Source organism: Vigna radiata, chromosome 3, assembly GCF_000741045.1.
Source record: "Vigna radiata var. radiata cultivar VC1973A chromosome 3, Vradiata_ver6, whole genome shotgun sequence".
NCBI lineage: Eukaryota > Viridiplantae > Streptophyta > Magnoliopsida > Fabales > Fabaceae > Vigna > Vigna radiata.
This window is the reverse complement of record NC_028353.1, coordinates 7,752,163-7,764,899: the sequence shown is the minus strand read 5'-3', so window position 1 is coordinate 7,764,899 and position 12,737 is coordinate 7,752,163. Positions and strand designations below refer to the sequence as shown.

Genomic DNA, 12,737 nt, shown 5'->3' with positions numbered 1-12,737 from the left:
AACCAGTTAATTTTCATTAACTTTCACCATTCGCTCAGCGCACAGAGGCAGATTCGCTGTGCGAATTTCATTTTCTGGTTGCTCTTCAACTGCTGCCATTCGCTTAGCGCACATAGTCTGGTGCGCTATGCGAATTTTAATTTTGTATTCTGGAGCAATTCGCTAAGCGCACATTATTTGGTGCGCTATGCGAATATTAAATTTCTGCCCTCTTTTCTGAAATAATTCGCTGAGCGCACAGTATGGGTGCGCTCTGCGAATTTTGTTTTCCTGGCTCTTCTAATTTGCTTGCGCTTTGCGAGAATTGGCTGACAACTTCCCATTTATACATCTTTTCCTGAACAATATTTTACGAAACAATTTACTTCTTATTACAACTTTTCACTGAGTAATAACATGAATAATTATAAAATTGAGATCATTTATAAGTGTAAAAATAACTCATTTTCACACTTATCAACTCCCCCAAACTTGAATTATTTCATGCCCTCAGGAAATCACAGGAAAAAAAAAATGAACGATACAACAGACATTTGACATTTTGATAGAATGACTTTGCACATCAGAAAAAAATCACATGCATTCTCAAATATTCAAACAAATATGACATGGTACAGTACTCACAAAATCACCTGTGCATAGAATATGAATAACCAGATCAACATTTATCATTCCTCACCACTCAAGTGTTTGTCCTCACATGACAGTAGAATTGTCATAAAACTTCATCAACATTTGCATTTCATTTGATTCACACACTTCACACACTATTGGTTAAGTCCAAAGGTCTTTTCAGGGTAAGGCTTGGCTTGGCTAGAAAAAGAATAATGGTTTTTCTTGGATTCAAAGACACCTATTAAGAAGAGAACAACTTCAATTCCCAATTCAGTACTCAAATCCCCAACATATATCATTTATCACACACCATTTTCTTTTACAGCTCAACTTTCTTTTTCAATTTGAGCAATATTTTTTTTTTCAATATCTTTTTTTTTTATCTTTTCTTCCCCAAACTTGAATTCAACCTTAACCTCACAAATTCACAGTACATGTTCTCTTCTAAGGTGTAAGGTAGGATAACATATTAGGCTCAAGGTGAAAGAAAGAAATTAAGGCTCAAAAAGGATTTACAATTGAAGCATAGTGTCTAAGGGTTGGCTATCTGGCCAAGTAGCTGTATAATCATTAACAAACAGGGCCCTTTTCATCCTTAACCAAAGTGTATGTACGTAGAATCAAACTCATGCAAAAACCAATTCCATATCCAGACAACTCTACATCTCTCAATCACATATGCTCTCAAAACTCACAGATCTGGTCATTTTCAATCACACAGATAAAATTTTGAAGCACAACAACCACACACATACAAGTCATCATCCTCAAGAATCACATAACTTAATCAAATAATGCATAATCATTAAATCAAAACATCAATGTCTTTACAACACCGAACATAAACAACTAAACAGAGTTCCATAATATAACAACTGACTGAAATACAAACATAACAATAAACATGAAACAACAGGAGAGTCTGTCCATCTGCTCTACCAGGACCCATCTGGTCCGGATCTCCATTGGCTTTCATATGTCTCGTGACTCTGTTGTGTCCATCTGGGATTGAGTTCCTCCTCATCATTATCCTCCGCATAGACACTCCCCACCTGGACTTAGGCATGCCCTCAGGCCATAGTAGGGGTTCGTAAACTCAAAAGAGAATTTATGCCGATCATAGTTTAAAACTAGTAGGATGTGCTCTTGAAGAAGATCTGGTGGAGGTTGTAGAAGAAGTCATTTGCACAAAATTCGCTAAGCGCACTAAAACTGTGCGCTAGACGAATAAACCAGTTTTTTTTTTTTTTTAAAGTAGCAACATTCGCTTACCGCACCATAGACTGTGCGCTGTGCGAATGTGCACTTTAAACTTTGTTTTTCTTGCATTTTTATTTTTATTTTTATTTTAAAGATTTTTTTTTTTTAGAATTACAACATTAGCTAAGCGCAACACAAGTTGTACGCTATGCTAATGTGAATTTTTGAATTTTTTTTTTGTTTTTTTTTAGTTTTAGTTTTTTATTTTTTTAATTTTTTTTATAGAAAATAAGCATATAGCTTAGCGCACCTCGTGGTGTCGCTATGCTAATATGCATTTTAAAGTTTTTTTTATTATTATGTTTTTATTTATTTATTTTTTTGAGATTTTTTTTTAGAATTAATAGCATTAGCTAAGCGCACCAAGGCTGTGCGCTATGCTAATGTGAATTTTATTTTTTTTTTACATCTTAATTTTTTGATTTTTTTTTTAGTTCGCAGAGCGCACTTTAACTGTGTGTTGTGCGAATTAATGTACAGAATCCTCTCTCACATTTTTTGTTATGCGATTTAACCACTTAATTTCTCCCAGTTTGCCTCAGTGATTATTCTCGCTTTGCTATTTAAATGCGTTATGCGAATTGCCTTAAAGAGAAAAAAAATTAAATATTTAGGTCGCAAAGCGCATTTGGTGCGCTGTGCGAACCACGATATAATTAACAAATTCTTTTTCTCTCACGCAAAGCGCATGTTGTGCGCTATGCGAGCAAATCACTGCCTTATAAAATACTCTGGTCGTTGAGCTCACTTCAATTGTGCGCTCTGCGACTGGAGCGTCACAAAAACACATTCAAACTTCTTCGAGACCTCCTTACCAACACAGAAACTCAACAATTACAGAAACAAAATCGAAACTTCAACAATTTCTTACAAAAACTAAAACATAAAGATAAAAATAAAAGTAACATATAGAGAAATATGAAAGAAGAAGGAAAAACACAGACAAAGAGACAAGGAAAAATAACAAAAATTGCAGAACGTGAGCACACCAACCAAACAACAGTTCTAATATGCAGAATGATCAAATTGGATTTCCTAAATAACCTCACTCAGATCCCTCTTATTGCAAGATCGCTTAGTACTTTCCTAAGGTGATGAATATTACTTTCCCTGTTCTCTAAGGTAAAAACACTCAGATCCCTCTTGTTGTGCCTATCTAAGCTTGACACACCTCACCTAATCCCTTGGTCTAAGAATGTATCAAAACTTGCATTAAGAATCAGAACAGTAGGGGGCCAAACTCACAATCCCATCCCTGGTGATTTGTAAAATTTGGGTTGATTTAGCTAGTTCGGCTGCTGAAATCCCATCCCTAGGATCTTTCAACAACTAGATCATGCTCTAAGGCGTACCCCAAAACAAGCTTTAAGCACAAACCAAACCAATGGAAAGTATAAACATCTATAGTCACAACTGCATACACAACAACATTCAAAAAGAAAATTCACAACAAAGTCTAAAAGAGTCACAAATGTCAAAATTGCCTTGTGTTGGAACACAAGTCCCCGGCAACGGCGCCAAAAACTTGATAACTTTTTGGCAAGTATACCAAATCGTTACAAGTAATATAGTGGATAAGTAAAGTATCGTTCTCCCAAGGGACTTGTGCAACACATGACAATTCTTCCTTTTATAACTCAATTAGACATTAAAATACATAAAACAATACAAGAAACACAGTTGGTGTGCCAGGAATTGGTCTTTGACTAACATTACAGTAACATCCTGGATAAAATACGTTCTTTGTTCAAGCATTCACATAAGCGTATCTTGATTTAATTCCTTAAAGCAAGTTCTAAAATTATCTATTAAATTATTAATTCCTTAATTAATTCAACAGATAATTTTGCATTAAAATCAGATGTTTAGAATGACCAAAATTACAGAAGTTATTCCTAGCATCATTCCTTTTAGTTTCTTTTCTTACGTTTCTGGTTCTAAAAATACTCCCCAGTACAAAAGAACCTTTAAAAAGAATTATACTTCCGTATAATCTAAAGCAAGTCAAGAAAAGAACAAGAACAGAGACATATATTGCACAGGAAATTTACATTAATGTATCGTCATACAACCAATTCCAATGAACAGAAAAACTAGACTCTCTTAGACATCTAAAACGTACTCTTTACAGCAATTCCTTGCAGAAAGTGAAGTTTTGATGTCTTGAAGGGTCTCCTAAGGGTCTTCTCCAGTTCAACAGAGTATTTTTCTATTTTTTTCGTATGTCAGAAGATAGTTTCTGCCTATCTCTCACGTCTCTTTAAGAACCAGTTAATTTTCATTAACTTTCACCATTCGCTCAGCGCACAGAGGCAGATTCGCTGTGCGAATTTCATTTTCTGGTTGCTCTTCAACTGCTGTCATTCGCTTAGCGCACATAGTCTTGTGCGCTATGCAAATTTTAATTTTGTATTCTGGAGCAATTCGCTAAGCGCACATTATTTGGTGCGCTATGCGAATATTAAATTTCTGTCCTCTTTTCTGAAATAATTCGCTCAGCGCACAGTATGGGTGTGCTCTGCGAATTTTGTTTTCCTGACTCTTCTAATTTGCTTGCGCTTTGCGAGAATTGGCTGACAGCTTCCCATTTATACATCTGAACAATATTTTACGAAACAATTTATTTCCTATTACAACTTTTCACTGAGTAATAACATGAATAATTATAAAATTGAGATCATTTATAAGTGTAAAAATAACTCATTTTCACACTTATCAGATATTTGATGAGCTTTTTCCCCGACTTGGGAGTTGTTAAGAAAACTTTTAGCATTATTTATCTCACAATAATAAGAAAATGTTTGGCGGAAGGTGTTGCAGATTCTAGTTGAAAAATCAAGAGAGTGTTATCATGAAGTTTTTTGTGATGTTCATTTTAGGGGTTAAACAAAATTTCATGAAGTTTATTTTAGGTGTTATTGTATATATTATTGGTATGGTTAAATTTCTTTCAAATGTGAAACAGAAACAGATTTTCAAGTATTTTCCTGGTATCAGTGATTTGAGAAAATAAACCTACTTTGATGGGTTATTCAGACTCTGATATAGTTTGGGTCTACTTTGTACTATTTGGATAAGTTTGTAAGGGGGCTTAGGCTTCACAATCAAAATTGTAGGCTGTCTTCATTGTCATCATATGAGCATATTCCACGAGTTGTTATGGTGGAAAAAATTCATATAAAAACTCGGTTTTCTTTAGAACAATATAAATTTGTATTGAACTAGTTTCATTACATTATTATCTGCCTGCTTGATGTATGACATATTACAAAATTAATATATTTGATATAAAAATAAAAATAAAATTATAAGAAAATATATTTTATAACAGTATATAATAAATAAATAAATATAAATTATGTCATTCTCTCAAGTTATCAACGCGAAAAAATTGTGTGCGTCAACTTGCGGGTAGAATTTGTTGCTTTATTTTTTCTTTGCTTATTATTTATTATGTATCTCCAAATATAAATAAGCAAGAAGTGAGAATTGATTATGATCGTGATTACTTTGACTTTTAAACAGTGTCAAAATTACATCTAAACAAATTCACCAAACTTTTGAATTTCACATATTGGTATTTTATGTATGACTAGTGAATCATGTAGCTTAAATGATTGCCACGCAACTTGGTAAAGTCTGCCATTCGTAAGATATACACGAAACAGAGATTGTTTTATATGCTTTTGTTGCTAGATTTGATGATGAGAGGATGGCGTAGAAGATAAAGCACCGACAACAAGTGCTGTCATATACAATATAAACATTTTCATCATATCATCACTTTCGACAAATCAAACCCACATTTTACTCTTTAGAGCTCTTCAACCTTTCCTATATCTCAAAATCATGTCTATTTCATTGCCTTTACTCATATACATTCTCTTTGCATCCACTGTTAATGTTCTAGCTCTCACCCAACAACCAAAAGACTTAGTCCCATGCACAATGTGCGCAGAGTGCGACAACCCCTGTCAACCCCTGCCACCTTCACCTCCACCTCCATCGCCACCGCCACCGGTGGTAGAGTGCCCTCCACCACCGTCACCGTCACCACCTCCACCGTCACCTCCGCTTCCACCGGCGATAGTTGAATGTCCACCACCACCAAAGATGGCATGTGGAGATAATTGTGAAATACCAGAAGGACCACCCGCAGGTTACTTTCCATCAGGAACACCGTATGAATACTATGTTCCAGGTAATGTGAAGAATAGCGGTGGAAAGATGAAGCCATATCAGGGGATACTCTTCTCCAATTATCTGACTTCTTACTCTCTCTATTTCACCAACTCCTTCATTTATGTTTACTTGTTTGATGTTTAGCTTAATCATCGTGGTAGGTAGCAGAAGAAAAGAATGAAAAATAAAACTCAGTGCTGGCTCGGTTCCGCTATTCATATATTCAGTCTCAATGGCTGCCACACTCTAATTTCTTTCAAATTATTTAATAGAGTTTAATTCATAAATCAATTGTAATTATAAATTTCTATTTAAATTAACTACTGTGATGATTGATTATTTTTACTTTTAAAATTGACTGTTATTTAAGATTTTTTTGTAATGATTATTATTTAAAATATTATATAAATATATTAATTTATTTGAATTTCAGCATATGTATGGTTAAAATTATGGAGTTAAAAGAGTATTGATTATAAAAGTGTACTTATAATAAATTTAAAAGAAAATCATTTGTTGAAATTTGCTGACGTTAATGTACAATATAGTTAAAATGAATTACAAAAATAAAAACGAGTATATAAGAGGTTAGAATCATTCAAATTTGTTATTAAAAAAGGAGTTAGTCCAGTATGTTTTTTAATTTAAAACTAGCTTTATATTTGGACCATCATGTTAAAGTTCGATTTGTCGTAGATTTTTTAACTTTTATTTTCATCTGTAAATATTAATTTTTAATTTTTTTTTTAATAAAAAAGTTAATTAAGCTCACAACCAGTTAAACCCACAATTTTTTATTCCTTTTTAAAATTTTATTATTATGCTAACTTTATAACGGTTCCTTTAACTTCTAAACTCTTTGTGACAAATTACTTAAGTAGAGTTATGTTTATTTATCATAATCGTTACCCTGACTTCAAGACTTTTCAAAACAAGTTACTTGAAAATGTGAGATAATTTCTTTATTAACAAAAGAAAACTATATAAATAGAACACTTTTGGTACGTATCCCAATCTTATAAAAAAAATATATTGTATAACCGATGCATATCATTGAACTAAAGATGTGATTTTTCTCAAGCTACACACTTATATTTTAAAAAAAAAATTGTAAACAACTTACATCACATCCACCCACGTACATTCCAATAGTTCTTGTTTTGTCTTATATATTTGTTAAGAAACTTTCAATTCATATTTTGAATCCGTAAACAAAATAAATCTGACACTCTGATTAGAATTTATTCATGATAAAGATTGATTTTATGTGTTTTTGTGTATATATTCTGTGAATAAATCAACTTTTTCATAGTTTTTATCTAGTTTTATACTCAAGTTTAATGTGTTTTCTAATTTTTTTGTGTTTTATTTAGTATATATTTGTTTTTATCTTTAATCTCTTTATTTGAGTATGTGAAATAAATGAATAGGAAGCAATTCAAGTGGAGAAAACAAGCAAGAACTCAAGAGAACATGTTTTGGAACAAGAAAAGATCAATTTGAACCAAATACTCATGTTGGACGCGTTTGGAGCAAGCAGATCTGCGGCAGAAAAAGCGAAAAAGATGAAGTGTAGAAAAATCAGGGTTGGGCCCCCAAAAGGGGGCTGGGCGTCCTTTGCTTCGCTGACTTTGTGCAACTCTCGTGCCCGGGCACCCTTTAAGGGGGACTGAGCGCGAACGGTGCTGATGTGTCAAAAAGGGTTATTTAAACATGGGTCTCGCGATTTTTTTGGGCATTCTTCCTCTCCTACACTTCGTTCTTCACCTATAGAGATTGGGAGAGGCCCTTGAAGGCTGTTTGGGGTGTTGGGAAACTCTCTCATTCCTTCTTGGGTGTTAAAGTTTCATCAATGGTGATTTTGTCTCTTTAGGGTTGAGGAAGAAGATGGGTCACAAATTGGAGATGAAATTGGGAAGGGGAGGCGCAAATGGAGCATGGAGCAGCTACCAAGAACCTTGGTAAAGGCTTTGCATCTTCAATTTTGTAGAACCCTTAATTCTCCACCATGGAGGGTTTTTCCTAATTGTTGAGATTAGTTGTAAAACATGAAATTCTTATGTATTTTGTGATGTTAATAATATATGCTTTTCTAATTCATGTTAGTATTCAATTTCTATGCTTAATGTTTGCTTTGGATTGATCATCCATGCATGAATTTTGGTTCTTGATGTATTGAGAAATATGATTGAACCTAAAATTGACATTGAATACCTATTGGATGGAATTGAGATGTTTGTGAATGCATGAGAATGAAAATGATGAATTCTAGTTTTGATAAATTGTAAATACACTATGTTAAATTTCATGCACACCAACTGTTTGATAAAATATCAAAAAGTGTTTCTTGTGTTTTTTGTGTATTTTTATGTCTAATTGATTTATAAAAGGAAGAATTGTCATATGTTGCACAGGTCTCTTAGGAGATTGAGAATGATATTTATCACTTGTTACGCTGCAATCAGTACACTTACCATTCGTTTTGCAGCCAACAATTGATAAAAAACTACAGTTGGAATTTTTTGTTGAAATTATATGAGATATGAGTTGCTTATATAAAAATTTAATATCACATTCAATATAACATTTTTAAGTTTTGATGTTTGTAAATCTTGATTTTCTTATATATTATTCAATTTTATCATTGTGAAACTTTAAAATCATATTGAAAATTTTCATGATAATGTATATTTTTTTATAGTTATGCAAAAGTCATTTAAATCAATAGTTTCTTAAGTATAAACTGAGATTTAAAATGTCCATTCTAGTTCTAATGTTTCAATTTACTGGTAGAAGAACTTGTTTTTCAAATAAAAAATCTTCCTGTATAAGCTCTAAGTTTTAGATGTCTTTATTTAAGAGAGATAATTCAAGAGAGCAATTGAATAAATTTAAAAAGATTTAAAAGTAAATTATGTATTTTTTTTTTCAAAAAATATTTGAAAGTGATTGAAAATAAATTTGAAAATAGAATTTATAAAAATTTATGTAAGATCTGATATATGTGATAAATAAAAAATATTATAATAAATAGAAAATAAAAATTAACTAATTCCTTTTGGTGATAATAGTAATATAAAATAATATTTATGAAAATAAAAGTATATTTATTGGTAAAAAATATTTTAAGTAATAGAAAAAAATAATATATCCCGCAATTAAGCGCATTTCATTCATTTCAAATCATTTGCAAACAAACATGGTTTGAATCTATAATTTGTTTACATCATTCTTCTAGTAAATTATGTTCAAGCGAACATATATTCTTAATTTATTGACTTTATGATTGACGTTACTATGTTTGATATGTACCTCGTTATTTCCAAAAATTTGTTTATATGTATATATATATACACATATATATTTCAATGTTATTAAATATTTTTAAATTGATATTTTAAAAATATTTTTCGATCACTATTAGATATAAAATTGAAACATGAGACTTAAACTTATTTAAAATGTATTTTTACTATTTATTATTATTATTATTTTAATTTCTTCTTTTCTTCTTTTAGTTTCTCCAGAATGTATTTCTAGGGAGTGATGTTAAACAAAATATTCGTATGTAAGACCAAATTTAACATAACCAAATAGTCTATGTTTCTGAGGGTAATTTTAAAATTACACACTAGGACTGGCTTTTCTATTTAGTTGAAGAATTTCCCAATTGCTAGTTTTATTGTAGATAAAATGTTTTAAGGGACAAGAGTTCAGGCATACTACCAAATTATAAATGATTTGGTAACTTTTTGTGACCAAATCATGTTGAAAGTATATCGTTGTCCTAAATCCTGTCCAAATTAAAAATATGTTTGAACCAATTTTTCACGTGTATTTAAAAAAGAAATCACTTTTTGTATAAGCTAAAGTCACCTTATACGCATAATAAAAAAGAAAAATCTAGAAGGATTTATAAGAAAGAATTTCTATAAATTAATTACCAGTAACTTCTGAAAAAAAGAAATTAATTGTAAAAAAATAACCTTAATTTCTTTTCAATTTTTATTTTAAAAATGATTATGAAAATACTCGTTCCTCTAACTAGAAAAATAAATTTATATAAGGAGGATTTTGACTTCATCTAACTGTCGGTATCATTTAGCTACGTTTGTTATAATAAAACTATAATTCTAAGAATTTATTTTTTTGGGAATAGAGTACATACTGACAAGAATATCTAACCATAATACTAGTATATAAAACATTTTAGTTAACTTTTAGTGGTGTTTTGCTATTAATTAGCACGACCACTTAAACACGAGTCAACGTCAATTTCAACTCATTTAATCACCGCAAGTGCTGGAAGTACATGTAATAAATACAACAGAAAACACGATACTTTCTTTAATCTTTAATAGAAAAATAGAATTTAAAAAAAAATATATAATCTTTATAGATAGTTTATAATTTTAGGAAACGTTCTTTTTTATTTTTATCTCTAGTAAATGTTGTAATATATGTATTTTGTTAATAAATAGCGACAGTATCATTTTAAAAATCATTTTAACAAATTTATGCATTTATAATATTTTAAAATATTAGGGAATCGAAATGAATTAATTATTTTATTAGTTTATATAATTATGCTATTTTTTTAATAAAGATAAAGTAAACTATTTTTGAAATTTTTGTCCTAAATAATAATCATAATTACAAATTAATGCTTAGTACTTTAGGAAGTACAACTAAATTACACTTTTTTTTTTCTAAAATATGCATACAACGACTTTTACATGTATTAATTTCTAAAACTAGTAAATCTTTTGACAAGTAATATACTAAAAGAAATTTGAAATTATTGATGGAATTTTATTGATGAAAATAAATTTAACAATAAATTTAAATTATTAACATAGATTACGCGATAGAGAGATCACTATTAGAAGAAGTTTCCACTGTCACCTCTAATGATTGGATTGACATGAACCCTTTTTAAAAAAAAAAATTATGACAGACGATAATCGGTAAATTTAACGTTTTTCTTTTAACTTTTTTAGTGCATTTCATTCCAATTGTGTAAAATTTTCTACTACGCATTCTAATTAAGATCCCCCAATCCAATTTTTATCTTTCTTGTGTATTTTCTTTTCGGATGAAAGTTGAGTTCTGGTTAAGATTCGATTAGAATGAAGAGGGATTGAATTTTTTATTTTTAATGTGTTGATTTTTCTAGATTAGAAAAACTAAGAGAAAAAAACGAGAGAAAAGAAGATAAAATAAATGGGAATAGTTATTAACAAAATTTACCAACAGATTTTTTTTTTTTAATAAATATCATTGATTGTATTTTTATTGGCGAATTTCGATCTATTTGTCGGAAAAAATTATTATCCACAAATTTTTAAAATTATTGACAAATTTTGATCATTAATAATACTTGTTTTCTTGTAATGATAGTTATAATTATTGAAATAAATAATAAATGGAAATACATTTTGTTGATTAAAAAATGACAAAGTTTATATGTCCATTAACAACTAATATGGAAGGTGTATTTTTTACATTGCATCCAGAATTTTTTTACATTTTGTTGATTATAAATTGACAAAGGTTATTTTATCCTTCATTTCCAATCATTTCTTCTTGCAACTCCAATTTTCAAATATAATATAAAAAGTTGCATTTTTCTTCATAAAATTTCAAAATTCTATGAAATACAAAAAATGGAATATGGGATTTTTTAAATTGTTGAAGATAGTTTTGAAATTTAAAAAAATAAAATTGGAAATACAAAATGAAATGATTTGAGTTACAGGATAAAAGAACCATACCAAAATTTATCATTCTTAGTTAATATTGTATTCCTTCTTACAAGAACAATTTTTTTTTCTGAAATTTAAATGTTTAAATTATAAAAAAGAAAATTAATTAAAATTATTAGAATGATAAAAAAAATTTAACCTAGTGAAGAAGAGTAGTATGCAAAGTAACAGTGGTGTGATGAGAGAGGAGGATTGATAAGGTTGTTGGAAAAGCCTTCATAAGGTGGTGGTGGTGGGATAACCCAACGGGAATAGCTTTTTGCTGTCACAAAACCAGTTTCCAGGAAAGAAAGCATTAAGAAGAACATGGAAGAAGAAAACAAAGTTTTCACAAAGAAGAATGAAATGTATATGTGACAAATTGTTGGAAGTTCCATATCGATTAAAGATAAGACCAAATTATAATATATAAATGAGATACAAATCTTATTTTACAAGCCAATTTTACGAAATTAAGTTAAGTATAAAATTCACTTCTAAATGTAAATGCTGTGTTGATGTTTACTCACAAACAGTACTGCTGCTAGTAAAAAGAAAAATTTGGAGAAAAGCATTTATTGGAAACTGGTTAATCTGGTTTGCAGATACGATGTAATTAATAAAGGCAAAGTAACTAGTTACCCCATACGAAACGCAACTCGCTGCAAATTAATTGATACTTCCACATGCATGCCGACCGCATTTATACACTTATACCTACATTATACGCCTAACATTAATTCATTTTGAGCTGCCTTCTCACTTTTCTTCTCAACCTCTATTTAATTACAATAATCAACGTATTTTTAATAAACAATCAAGGATTTTTAAAACAATGTTGCAATATATTTTAAATTCTTTATTCCAAATGCAAATTCTCACTAAAAAAATGGGAGAAAATATGGGAATGCCGTCTCCTCAACCACCAGCCGAAAG

At 30.2% G+C, this 12,737-nt stretch overlaps 1 protein-coding gene across 1 annotated transcript; it reads left to right on the top strand.

Annotated features, from left to right (window-relative positions):
• The first annotated feature begins 5,551 nt into the window (after positions 1-5,551).
• Positions 5,552-6,340, top strand: LOC111241384 (sulfated surface glycoprotein 185-like). The gene has a single exon (XM_022778985.1). The coding sequence runs from the start codon at positions 5,725-5,727 to the stop codon at positions 6,199-6,201; it is 477 nt and encodes a 158-aa protein (XP_022634706.1). The 5' UTR covers positions 5,552-5,724; the 3' UTR covers positions 6,202-6,340.
• The last annotated feature ends 6,397 nt before the right edge of the window (positions 6,341-12,737 follow it).